This window comes from Pezoporus occidentalis, unplaced genomic scaffold (assembly GCF_034315485.1).
Source record: "Pezoporus occidentalis ecotype Australia unplaced genomic scaffold, CSIRO_AGI_Poc_V1 ctg159, whole genome shotgun sequence".
Lineage (NCBI taxonomy): Eukaryota > Metazoa > Chordata > Aves > Psittaciformes > Psittacidae > Pezoporus > Pezoporus occidentalis.
In genome coordinates this window covers 2,426,449-2,440,429 of record NW_026913415.1, presented here as the reverse complement: position 1 = coordinate 2,440,429, position 13,981 = coordinate 2,426,449, and the positions used below count along the sequence as shown (strand labels likewise).

Genomic DNA, 13,981 nt, shown 5'->3' with positions numbered 1-13,981 from the left:
CTAGCTGTCCTGCCTGCACTCTCCTTGCTTGCTCCAGCATATGTATGTAAATACAAAGGAGGGGAATCAGTGCAGAGGTGTGAGAAGCAGAGCAATGTATGACCTGGTACAATCTATTGGTGCCAGTTTTCACCCAAAACTAAACATAAGACTACAGTAGCTTTAGGAATGATCCATCACAGCCAAGACAAGGCTGTTTCTCAAGTAACTGCTTTGTGACAAAATGCAGTACCAGTAGAAAGTGCACAGAAATGTAGACAGGAAAATTCATTTTCAGTTTTAAAAGTGAATTTCAAAATAGAAACAAGAATTTAATTAATTAATTAATTAAAAATTAACAAACAGATTCCTTTCAGAGTCTTTCTTTTGCACAGCACTTTATATTCACCTGCCCTCTGCCATGGACTAATCTTTCAGTTGAAAGGTGGTGGTGAAGTCTCTGTTCCCATTATGCTGAGGATGGGTGAGGAGATCTGTGCTTGCCTAGTAAGCTTTGCACAACAACTTACAGGAACTGGCTGACACCCAAATCAGCCACATATTTGATCATATTAATCCTTCAAGTACATTTGCCCATCTGCTGAAGTATGATTTTGCTATGTTTACTTGTTGCAGGCTTTACTTCCACATAAAATAAAATGCCAGGAGCATAGCTTGCCAGTTCTCTGCTTCCTCTTCAATATTCCCTATCTGGGAGGACCGGAAAGTCCCACGGCTGGCCCAGCAGACTTCCCATAGAAATTTTGCCAAGCCTTAATTTCCCCCCTTCTAAAGAAGCCAATGAACAAGTGAGCTCTTCCACAACCAAACACACTTCATTTCTCTCACATGGCTAAATTCTGAAGAGCCACAGAGCTTGTGGCCTGCCTGCTGCTGAACTCATTCACAAAGGAAGGGCATCTTGGACATCTTTTAAAGGTGCTTGTGGATACAAGAACTGAGAGATTTTTTTTGAGGCATTTAAAACTAGTAACTAGCACAAAAAGCAGCTTAAGATCCCCAGCTTCTGGCTTCATAGTGGAGAATGTGGAAGTGCTGAAGTCACTTAGGTCTCTAGCTGAGTGCTGCACACCCATACCCCAAATTATTGGCTATCAAGTGGCAGCAATGGAACAGAGAGGGGCAGTGCTGTATTCCTTGGAACGAGATGTCCAGGTTCACTGTCGGTCTACTGCACAAGCACGAGGGATGTGTCTAACACAACACCCAGCTCTGCTTTGCTAAGGACCTGACAAGCCCAGAGTCACTACGCTTCCCTCTTTGCTGAGCTGCATTTCCTGACAGGACATCATTTACCTGGAGAATTCCCAGTGAGCTCTCGTGCTATTTCAGCAGCCCCTGCAGGGCCAGGCTGCAGAGATTGTCTTTTTGTATTCAGAATGGATATTGAAATACTCATTCTCCACCCTTCATTCAGGTAAAAGCTTTTTCTGTTTTCTCTCAGAAACTGATCCCAAGGCCAGCTTATTCCCCTGATGGACTCCTTTTTTGCTGTTTAGTTTTTAGATGGCAAGATATTACATGGCAGGCAGCACACCCAACTAAATGTTCTGCAGAATACTGTACACGTTTGTGGTGTTCTGGACATAATTACTAGCAAATGGTGATGGAAACAGATGGCTGGAAGCATCTGAGCGTTTCACACCTCTTAGAAACCAAAAATTTATGTTCTACTTATAGAAGTAGAACTTTAAAAAAATATCAAACCACCCTGATCTAAGTTCTTCAAGTAAGAGTTGATCTGCCTCTTCCCCCAGCTCAGTTCACACTTCTCTCTCTTCCCCCTTCATTCTTCCCAAGCTGTGCAACAACAGGAGAAAAATCAGTCAGATGAAGGCAGGGACTAAACTCTGAAGAACGAAAAATGCCTTCACTTTACCATGAAAAGAACCTTAGAAATGAAGAGAGGCAACTCCAGAGAGTCTCACGTAGTTTCAAAAGAGAAGAGTATGGAAAGCCATTTTAGAAGGCAGAGATGGATAGTTCTGGCTCTTCCTCTAATGTAAACACCTTTTCATGCTAGTACTCTACTGATCTGTTAAACATCAAGATTTCAGAGCAGACTGGACCTCAACTCTGAAATCCCTGGCAGCCAAATCCAGATCCTGATTCCTTTCCCCTGCTTTGTTTTTGTCTATAATACATAACTTTGATTTGGTGCAATCACTTAAAACAACTTCTTGAGCACAAGGAAGTAGATGCAGCTCCTCCAGTAGCTGTAAAGACATCCTTTACAAAGGATCCTTCAGAACAGTTTGCAGACTTACCAGCTTGGCCCTGTTGTTGCCTGCAATGCAAATAACTAACTACCATGAGGCTACATCACATCCTCTCTTTGGCTTTAGGTCTTCCAGCTCCAGGAGTGTGACCGCATCACCGTCCTCCGCAACTCACTGTGGGTTCACTGCAACCAGCTCTCCATGCAGTGTGTGAAGGATGATGAGGTAGGGGCACCTGCCAAGTAACTTTCATGCAGAGGAGGAAGAGGAGGAAAAGAGTGCTCTAGCAGTACAGCAGTAGCTTGCCCTTCTCTGTGCCTGCTGACAGCAAACTGGCTGTTGTGCAGTTTCAGTGAGGGGGGAGTATTCTCAAACTAGCTTGTTCCCTTCTAGATGTAAACAAGATATATGCCTGGATATAGACACTTACATGTCTCCTCCCCTCAGTTTGTTGGGTGTGCTTCCAGCTACCAGAACGCTCAGTTGAGTATATTTGGGCTGAGGCACAACTTTCAGGAAGGCATCCACTCATGGTCTCAAAATTGGAAGACAAAGAACATACCAGTTTTGACTCTGAATGGTTGTTTCCTGCTACTTATTTCTTTCTTGCATTGAAAAGCCTTGGACTGCTTGCAGCATCCTCTCTTAAAAGAGTATCCAGAGCACAAATAAACAACTGTGTTTACAGGAACGTCTGTATGGGGGACAGGCTGAAGATCCATCCAGGTCTGACACGTACCAAGTATAAAGTGTCTCTTCAGGGGAAAATGTTTAGAAGAGCATTACTCATTGATTGAATGTGAAATGTTACAAATTAAATTCAATTCTTGGGTTCTGTTTTGTAGCTGTATGAAGAGGTTCGGTTAAGCTTGGAGAACTGCGTTGTAGAGTCAGACATAGACTACTTCATTAAGACTAAAATGACAGGAACACAGCCTCCAGGTAATTATTCCTATTGGACTTGTCTGATGAGTCACCCGGGAGGCTGAGGCTGCAGTTGGTGCAGTACATGTCCTTTGGAGCTTGTGCTCCCGCTATTCATTGCCACCCGCCCATGGCTCACTTCCTGCTCACTGTGCTGCCCCCGCTCCCTGTGTGGCAGGGTAAGTGCCATAGATGGATGAGCCACTCAAAAATAACCCTCCAAAACTGGAAAAAAATAAAAGAGAAGTTGTTTTGGCTTTGCAACCAGGCTCATTTCACAGTACAGCTGAGCTGATGCCGCTAAGGAGGTGGCAAACTGCCTTGCAGAGATGGCAACCTCAATTTCCTGCAGTGGTGACAAGTCAGAGCCAACTTACCATGTAACTGCACCATGGTATCCCCTTGACAGAGATGCTGCCTTCTTCATTTGCAGCACAGAAAAGACCAGACTTTCTATTTTGTTTTGTTCCACCTGCCCAATGGGCAATAACATCTTTTGGCCCCTCGGGAAGTTGTCTGTATAAAGGCAAGACTCTAGTTGGGGGAAATGCTGAATGAACATTTGCATGCAGAAGCAATGCAAGGCTCACAAACTGCCCACTCAAGCCAAAGCAGCCTTTTCATTGACTTCAATGATCAAAACCTCTGCGCTGAAATGGAGATTGAGATACCCAGAGCTAAAAGCAGTTGTAAAATGAACACATGCTGCTCCAGGGTAGTTCTCCACACACATCATGAAAAAGGAGGCTATCTAATGTTTCACATGGCCAGATACAGCCTCTGACTTCAACAGGCAATACAAGATATTTACAGACTGAGTGGTGCTTGCACTTCTGTGCAGCTGCTGCAGTAAACAAAAATTCACAGCCTTTGTAAAAGGAGAAAAAAAAGCCGTATTTCAGCTCTTCATCAGTTGATGACATGTACTGATGCTGAAAAGATCTCTTCCTCCATTGTTTTTAATCTGTGCACAAATACTGGTTCACTTCCACTATCTGCTCTAACACCACACTGCTAGGTCAAACAGGAAATGCCCTCAGTATGCCCTCAACAGTATCAACAGAGCTCGCTCCAATTCGGAGTGGGGAATAAGCTATGCAGGCATAAGAAAACTTTATACTGATAAAACCTGTGTATGCCAGGAGTTGTATAGGTACAAACATCAGCAGGGTGTTTGACATCCCTGTCCCAGGGGATAGTTATCTCATACAGGAGCAGCTTACACCCCTTTGATTTCATCACAGAGCTTGGAGCTGGCAGCAATTGCACCCCAGGAACTTCTTCATCAGAGCTGGATGCTGCCACTGACTGAGCACTGAGCCTGGTTTTCACTCAGCCTTTTCCATCATTACACCTGCAACAATTAAGAATTGGGATTGGGAGAAATATTTTAAAGGAATATATTGATACTGGTGCACTGGATGTCATTTTGCTGCTATAGTTTATTCTTCTGCACATAGGGGATTTAAATTCACTGATATAGGAGCATTTACCAAGGAAAAACTACATTTGCACTAGCAGAAGGGAGTACTGTGCTTTGCAACAGTGTGAAACAACTTCTGTATACTAAGAAATCTGTAATTCTCAGCTAGTTGTTTTTTTTCCTATGTGAGATTTCTCATTCTCCAGTTGCCTAGGCAATTTTCTGCAAACAGCTCTTGGCTATGTCAGGACTCATTTCTAATAAGAAATAGGTGGGAAAAACCCTTGTGAGCTGTCTGAAAAGCAAAGAAAGAACTGCCTTGCTTTTTTGATGGGTTTTGGGGTTTTTTGGGTTGCTTTTTTATTTTTGCCACCTAGAAGGCGTCATGTTCTGGAAGTAACATCCTTGTATCTCCATAGCTCTGGCTAATGAGTTTGCACAGTAGCACATAGTGACCTGTTGATCTGTTTTATTATTTGCAGAATGCAGGAGAAAGCCCACGTGTGGTTTGCATTGTGTAGCAGACCTTCATTAGTCTATCAGTTTCTTGATGCGATTGCTCATTCCCCTCTTCTACCTCATCTTACAATCATTATAGAGTAGGAACTACCAAAGTAACAACCTAGAAGGGCAGTAGGAGACCCTTAAAATGCTCAGAAAGCTCACTAATTACCCTCAATCTTATTTGCAGGGATTCTTCACACTAGTTGTGCGTGCCTGCTCTACTTATGATCTTGGCTGACCCAATGTGAGAATGTCAACATAACCTTTAGCCCAAGTCCAATGCCAAAGTCTTAATTTGCTGGCATCAGTACTGAGATAATATGGTATCACAGACTTCACTCATGTTTGTTTGGCTTTAACACACAGAAGGCAGAAAGGGCATGTGGCCAGCAGCTCTAAGCAACCACACTGGGAGCCATGAGGTGAAAAAGAAATAAATCCATGTGTAACTATTTTAGCTGTAAAGCTAGACTTGGAAATGGTCTCAATTTCACCCTTAACACCACCATGGGGCAGAGTGAAGGAACTGTAACATAACTGTGTTTAAGAACAAAACCCAAATATCTCTGGGTAAATGGCAAATCAGCTCTTGGAAGGCTGACAAGGGAGATATGAAAGGTAGAGACACTCAAGATCAAGCACAGACCAGAAAATTGCTCATTACTGCTGCTGGCAATAAGATTCAGAAATCTCCCAGCTCTGACAAAAATTCCTGCCTCAATACATTGAGAAAAAGAAAGAGAAACAAAACACACTGCAGCCAATTGTCTCATGAACATGGTCTCAGGCTTACAGTCACCATGCTCCGCTCCCTTAAATCCTGAGCTTCAAGGCAACAGAAGAAACAGCCACGGAGGAAACTGCCTTCTGCATTAGGGTTAGCCACAGCTATTAGAACGGTTCTTCAGGACCTTGACTGTGCTCATCTCATATCAAGCACGCCTTTCCACCACAGACATATCTGCTTACAATCATGTGAATTGCTTCTGTCAAGTCCCCAGGTCCCCCCGAGCTGCTCCAGCCACATTATAGGCTAGTGCAGATAGGTGCTGCATTGCAGTTTGCTCCAGCAGCCCAGTGGTTGCAATGGTGGGTTGCATTGTTGGGGGGGGAGAAAAAAAGTTCTGCCCATGTGTACATCTCATTTTTATCACCCTCCTGCAGATGCAATAGGATATGAGAACTACTACAGCAAAGAAGCAAACAGAAACAACAGCAGTCCAACCCAGTCTTGTGGGATGATGAAGAGGTGAGTGGCAAACTTCAGTTCCCAGAGCAGGTATTTCTCTGTATGAACAGCAATGTTTGATGACAGGAAACAGGACCTGCAAAGTTATTACTTCCTTTACTGTGGCAACACATACATATCAATAAATATAACTTGACAAGAGAAGTAAACCTATTAAAACCAGAGTGAGAGTAATTTTGCCATAGCCTAGTGGGAAGAGAACCAGGGGATGTGTTCATAAAACAATTAGCTGGCCAGCAGCGGATAGCAGTCACTTATTTCCTCTTTCCTAGTGAGTCATGGCACATAGCAACAAAACCACTTTCGTTCAAGGGAGGGTAAAGGTGAATCTTGCTGGGAACAGGGGCTGGGGAGAGCTGTCTTTTTCGGCAATACCTCCTGGCTTACTGCACCGCCCAGCTGAGCGGAACAAAGAGCTGCTCTCTGTAGCTAGACCACAGGGAAAAGCACCGAGTGGAATAACTGTGATGATTAGGGAGGCAATTTCTCTTTCTCTGATCCATTTATGCTGTAAATGCTGTCACATGGATGCAGTTATATCAGCAGAAGAGCATGGTCGATCTCTGGGTTTAAATATTTTATACCAAAATGACTAATTCACAGTGGGAATGGCATCACATTTAAAGTAGAAGAGCTTTATATTTTGACAAGCCTTATTACACAGCAAAGACAAGCAGCAGGCTGTGATGTCCCATTTAAAGTGTGGTTCAGGCTTGTTAGGGAGCTGGTAAGGTTTATATACAATGCTCTGTTTTACAGCTGGAAACCGGATCTTCTGTAACAATGAGTTTTAATGTTGCATCCTATACAGTCACAGAAGACAATTGTACTGCTGTGTAGAATATAACTGCTCTGCATGGGCAAGTAGCCAAGAGAGGCTCAGCCTGAGTTGTGCAGAAACTGTTGAGCTTGGGTGTCTATTTTCCATTAACACTGAGTATTTACCAGCTGGAAAATCAGACCCCTTAAATATGCTAAAGCAAGCAATGCCATTTCTACCTATGGTTCAGAATCCTAATCCATTTCCTCACTTAGTTTCCAGTACCCAGCAGTGATACAGAACTAGGGATAGATTAAAAATAAATATCTTCTTTTTTCCTCCTTAGACTCAGTTTTCAGAAAGTCTGTTATACAAGCTTTGGATTTTAAATTGCACCAGTTTTCCTTAAAAATAGTAATCTCTTCTAAACAACTGATAATTCTCACCATATTAATGTTGTCAAATAAAAGGAGTTTTGCACTTTGGTGCCTTCAGATCAACAATAAAATACTATCTGATGCCGTTTATGCATAGTTCAGTGATGGCTGATGGTTCAGCATTCTGCTGCATTTTTAAAGTGTATTTTTAACTGAAGATAAATTTATCTGCAGCAGAAATGAAAATAGACAGCCACAGGAAGAGGTGACATCTACCCAGTGCTGCAGCAGATGGAGGGAAGGTTGTGTCAGACAGCTGAGAAGAAGGAATGCTCATACCCAGTCCTCTTCACTCATTTTGTCATTGGTTTCTTTTGGTTCTGCAGATTCTCTGGACTACTGCATGGAAGCAGCAAACACAACACGGAAAGTGCCACTCCTTCAGCCCCTCCTCTCGGTATGCCTCTTCAGGAAATAGGTTTACCAGATGTGTTTGTTTTAGATCACATTGCTAAATCAAGCTTTGACATGGAGCACAAATGGCACAGCAGATATTCACGTCAGCAGTCAAGAGTAAGAAAAGCCTGGAAATGAACCTAGCTTGGATGTGTATTAAACAAAGTTCCCAGTTTGAAGTGCCAAATAATCCATAAGATCTTCAAAACCACTGTCTAGGCAAGGGGGAACTGTACATTCAGAACACCACAATCCATCTTAGGCAATAGTTTTCTCCTAAAGTAGAATACACTACCTCTAAAAAGCCTATGAGAATACATAGTTCCTAACAGATCAGGTTCATGCCTTATGAAGGCAAATATCCACCTTGTTTCACAGTTACACTGTCTTATTGTAACCATTGCAACCAGGCATTTAACACGATATTTAAAGCATAGTACTTTGACTATGCAGAAAGTAACAGCTGATGACACTTTGAATGGTTCTGTTTAAACCAAAACCATTTTAACTGCGATTCTTGCTCAAAGAAAACAAAAAGCTGGTTTAGAACAGTTTTACAAACACCCCATATCGATTTCCTTTGTCAGACCTGCCTGCTTGGGCACCCAGAAATGAAGCCCAGACTATCTTAACTTGTTGCATTTGGTGCTCAGCCAGGGGGGACCCTCCAGTGCTACCAAACACCAGTTGGAGCTGCACATGTAGATCAATGCTGTGCTGAGCAGTTGAGGGTAGTCACTCCTGAATTCCCTTAGGCTAGGGACATGAGGGGAGAGCGTTCCCAGGGCAAGGCCCACAGGAATGGCAAACTCCCTCAGCTTTTTCAACTGCTCCCATGCTTGCCTTTCAGTATCTGGGAAGTCCAGGAGCTGACAGTGCTCCTTAGAGCAGGACAGCTAACCCAGGGATAGAAAGGGGGAAAGTACAAGCACCTTGGGTGCTGCATGCACCGTCAGTGTTATCATCCCACAAAGGAGTCGCTGTGGGGAAACTGTGCTCACCCCAGTGGCTGGGGAAGCTCCCAGGCAGATGCTGGGAGGAGATAAGAGGTTGCCCTAATTATGACAAGCTGGATTAAAGCAATGTCTGCCAAGAAAGTGACGTCGGTGACAAACAGCTATCTGGGAGCTATGTAAGCTACCAGCAAACGTCCGCTGGCCCATCGGCACAGCGCTTGCCGTTTTTCTCTAGGGAGAAAGAAAAGCCCTGTGTGAGTCACTGAACTGCCAGAATTGGATCCCACCAGCTGCAACCATTTTAAACCACTTTCACCACAGCATTTCCCTCTCTGGACATTGTGCTTCCCCAGGATAAACATTTTCCCAACCTGGATGAGGCTAAAGATAGTGTCCGACCTCCCACTAAATCCAAAGGGTGTCCTGTCATCTTATCAATGGGACACAGTTTGTGTGTAGGACTTTACATACAGTTCACAGCAGCTTTTCTATACATGTACATCTCCAGAGAGAGACAGAACAGACACCCTTGTATTTGTGAACTCTTGCATATGAACTCATGCATGTATAAGCAACTGAACTTTTTGTTTCTGTGGGTAGGTTTTACCTTTGTCTTTTCCCCCCCCTGTAGCAGAGAAACCAGATGGGGTCTATGCATCCATTTTTGAAAATCAACAGGCTAGAATCACGGCATCACAGGACTACAGAGTACTTTATGACTACACAGCCCAGGTAACGAAAGGCTTTAAAATGCATATCTCACAGCATCAGATTTAAAATAGATGATGTTGATCTGATGTGCAACATCTTGAAAGTGTTGATTCTGTTTAGGAGGTGTTATCTTCACTTTGCAGGCAGGGACACTTAGAGGATTATTGGTCAAGGTCACACGCAGAAGCCAGGAAACGCAATGCCAGTTCCTGGCACACATCACTAGATGATGCTGCCTCAAGATGAAACAATAAGATTTTTTGATTACACATTAGTGCAATCACCCCTAAATTACTGCTGAGCTGTTACTGCCTCCTTCTAGAGATACAGGAGACCACAAGCACAAGGAAAATGTTATTTTTTAGGAAATGATGACTAAGTATGCAGTACTGTGTATTTGGAAATTCCATCTCTTGTGAAATGTTTTCCTAAGGAAAATGGCTATAGATTCCTCATGTAAGAATATGTGACAGATGCTTGTCTAGGAACTCCATTTGATTTCACTTATCACCTGGAGAGTCCTGCTCCCGTTTAACACACTGGCTTTCCATGCTGGAGAGGACTGAATCCCCATAAAGGACACTCTTTCCCTGTACATCCATGTTGCAGTTTGCAGAATCAGACTGGACGTGGTCCATGTACCAAAAGGTTATTATATGGAGCAACCTGCATCATTAATGGGAATATTGAACTCACACTGGCTCCAGGCCTATCTAGGCATAATACTGTTAGTAAAAGGCTATAAATGGGCTGGTGATGAGTATTTTTTTGTTCAGATGGACTCCAGAACCTCTTGGACTCTTGTTAAATCATTACCCCCCAGTGGGACTTTAACAGTTTAATTACATGTCAGTTTAAAGGTTCATTTCATTGGCTTTAGATCAACAGAAGGAGCAGCAGCCAGGAGGTCTTCAGGGAGACCCCCACTCTGAGGGACCTGCCATCAACAGCCAACATGGAAGAAATGCTGGCGTGTGACAAAATAGGCAGGCAGATGAAACAGTGAAAGGGCTGGAAAGGAGAGCTTTCTCTTGGGTACAGCAGCACTCTGACACCCTTTATGATATAGGCTTTGTTTTGCTTTGTTTTAAACACTCTTTTACTATTTGCCTGAAATGTCATGCAAGCACAGCTGAAAGTACCTCCCGAGGAGACTGCCGCATCTCTCTGTCAGATCCTTACTCCAGGAGTTGCCTTAAAAATATGACACACGCAGATTTTCCCTGCTGAGAAAAGTGCCTGTTACTACTTTCAGTATAAGGTATATGGAGGCCTCTCAGTTTTGAGTCCCTTCGTACCTACTCAGGTACATTAAATTTAGATGTAGCTGATGTGACAAACGTATCTGGAAGCCTCTCTTACTCTGTTTTCTATTTTACTACACTGCAGGTAGCAAAGTGGTTTCCTATGGAAAATAGGACAGACCCACTGAAGGGACTGAGAGCTGCCTGAGAGCTCAGAGACAGCTTCCTCCATTGGCCCTGGAGATAAAAGTTACCTAGCTCAGGAAAAGTCGCTGGACCTCCTCTGGTCACTGCTGTTCTGTATTAAAAGAACCAAGAGACCTATTTAAGGCCTGGATTAGCAGAGACACTGTTATCATCTCCCTTGGGAATTAAGCTGTGTAATGCAGACTACACAAGGGTCACAGCTAGCTGGTTCAGGACAGTTGTATTTAACCCCTTCCGGCCTTCCCCAATGATATAACAGTCAAGCTGCTCCCACAGAGGGTGGAGAAATTTGAGGATAGTAAGGAAACAACCACCTCAGCAAGTGTTTAATCCCCTCACTGGCTGGTATTTCAGGCTCTTTTCCAACCAGAAGGGCAGACTTCTGATGAAAGGCAGGGTAAAAAAGCCCAAACCCAAATGACCAGGCACATGCTTGGTCCCTCCTGTGCTCTCAGGCTAATAATCACATTGCTGTTCTGGTCTCCTTTCAGAACATGGATGAGCTGGACATCAGTGAAGGAGACATCATAGTTGTCATTGAAGAAAATGAGGATGGCTGGTGGACAGCAGAACGGAATGGGCAGCGAGGCTTTGTGCCAGGCTCTTATCTGGAAAAGCTTTGATGAAAAGAAGCCCCAGTCTTCAGACTTCAAAAATACTCTATTACTGAAAACAAACAGCACACAAGGTCGCTCCAGCTGACCGAGGGCAACCCATAATACTGTCTTCTACAATTACCAGTCAGGAAATAATAACCAACTGACCATGCTTTCCTCTTCCTTCCTCCTGCCCCATCCCAGCACCTCTTGACCTACACTGTCTGCAAAACCCAATTAGGAGTGTTGGTCCTTACCACAGCTCTTCCTCCTCTCAGCACACTGTGCTGCCATCAGTGTTGCAAAGCTTCATGAATCCGGGAGGAAAATCCTGCCCAGAACTGAACTGCACTAAAGGAAAAAGACCCAGGAAGCAAGTGCTACATCTCCCGGATGGAGGACCACCTCCAGCCAGCCTGTGAGCCACCCTCATGGTCACGGCAGCCACGTTCTCTGCCATGGATCCCTTCCTCTCACTGCACAGGCTATACACATCAGTACCAGTGCTACACAAGGCACTCATGATCACAACCATCTCCTAACATAATGAAATCCATGCTACCCATGCTTCTGCTTTGCACTGGATTCTGGGGCAGCAAAATGAGGGCAGATTATGAGTCCAAGGCTTGCTTTTGCCTTGGTTGGATGGTTTCCCTGACACTTCCCTGGGATTTTTCATGTTTAAAGAGCAAGAAAAACAACAAACAAGCAAAGCCTCCAGCAGTGCTGCACTGCCCTGATCCTTCTCTTCTGAGCACGAGAGAGAAGTGCCTATCACCTCCTCACGCAATCTGCATACCCATGTCATCAACGCATTCTCCTTTCAACACCTCTGTCCACCTGGCTGATGCTTCCGCATCTATCTCCAGCCTCTGGGATTGCTGGTGCAGAAACGTCCTGGTTCCTTTCCAGGCACTTTTAATGTGCTAGTTCTTCAACAAACCCTCTTCAGAGGAGTCACACTGCGCAGGTTAACTGTCTTGCACAGATTTCAGCTCTATCAGTCTTTCTAGTTTAGTATTTAAGAACGTTTCCAGCTGCCACTGTACTTCCCAAGGGATCGATAGGCAGTTTCTGCCACTTCTCCCTCTTCAGCATTTCCGAGATGGTTAGAATGAAAAAATGACATAAAAGATGTAATCTGAAGGAGAGCACACTGTTTCTGGGGCAGAATGACCTTGTTTGCCCAAGTTTCAGCTCTCAAAACTGAACCAACGCAATGAAGATTAATCAAATTGCTACCCAAAAGGCACGGAGGAGGGAGGAACTGTTAGCTAAGACACAGCAGGAAAAACAAAGAGAACTCTACACAGAAGAAAAAGCCATAATGGTCAATGCAATTATCCCTTAAATGAGACAGAATGAAGGTCAAAGGCACTTGCAGTACCTTGTTCTAATTTCTTGTTTCAAGAATGGAATTCAAGTTGCTGCAAGCCCTTTTTCTTTAGTTCCTTGCAGTCCTTTGCACAGGCACACTTGTCCTTCCCACACTTCCCCAAGTCATCATGCATCAGTGCTGAAGGGCTCTTAGTACCTCACATTAGCAGAGGCCCAGAGGAACTGCAGGAATTTGAATGGCATTTAAGGCAGCAGGATATATGAACAGTAGTGCTCCTTTCTGGCTGAAGGTGTTAATGACAGGTTTCTGTGACCACATCTGAACTGAACAGTGATGAAAAGATGGACCACAATAACCTGCAGCTGGCCACCACAGTGTAAATGCTGCTATCAGAGACAACTACCACATCGCTCCTTATGTACAGCATGAGAGAAAACCTAAAGCATGGGATTTAATATATTGGCTTCTTCAACACTCAGCCTTCCAGAGAACTGTAATAAACCAATGAATACTGAAATAAATGTAGGTGGATATTTTGCAGATTATGAGATGCATCTCCTCTAATTTATGTACAACACAGGGGTTTTGCTAAGACTCTGGGGGCCCTGACAGCCTCACACAAGCCACTGCAATGCCCACTCCTGGTTACCCTGAAATCCTGTTACAGATTGTCTTTGCTAACATGTACCATTGGTCTACATCCCCAGTAGACAGTGGAATGGTGCCTGCTGCTTCTACCCCATCAAATCCTTTCTTTTCTTTTTTTTGCTGTTAAACTCAGGAACCTGGTTTCCTTTCTACCTATCTCTTCTTCTGTCAAGTAAATACTGTTGTAAGTGCAAAAGGCTATAGATTCTTCAAAGTCTACCCAGCATCATAGCATTTGGATCCCACATGCTAACTCCACACTGGTCCGGGAAAGGAAAAGCAGGAGCAATATCTTCTCACTACTCCTCTGCCTTACACTGCAGTGTGGCTGATAAGTAATTACCAAGCCATATCTACGCAGTTAGCCC

At 43.9% G+C, this 13,981-nt stretch overlaps 1 protein-coding gene across 2 annotated transcripts in view; it reads left to right on the top strand.

Moving 5' to 3' along the window:
* Nucleotides 1–13,510, top strand: part of PSTPIP1 (proline-serine-threonine phosphatase interacting protein 1) — a 53,129-nt gene extending 39,619 nt beyond the window's left edge. For both annotated transcript variants that reach the window (XM_062612241.1, XM_062612240.1), the window contains 6 exons: nucleotides 2,346–2,444; nucleotides 3,065–3,161; nucleotides 6,235–6,319; nucleotides 7,843–7,913; nucleotides 9,500–9,600; nucleotides 11,522–13,510. In XM_062612241.1, coding sequence (XP_062468225.1) covers nucleotides 2,346–2,444; nucleotides 3,065–3,161; nucleotides 6,235–6,319; nucleotides 7,843–7,913; nucleotides 9,500–9,600; nucleotides 11,522–11,653 — 585 coding nt within the window. In that variant the 3' untranslated portion in view covers nucleotides 11,654–13,510. The remainder of the gene's footprint in view (nucleotides 1–2,345; nucleotides 2,445–3,064; nucleotides 3,162–6,234; nucleotides 6,320–7,842; nucleotides 7,914–9,499; nucleotides 9,601–11,521) is intronic.
* Nucleotides 13,511–13,981: the final 471 nt, after the last annotated feature.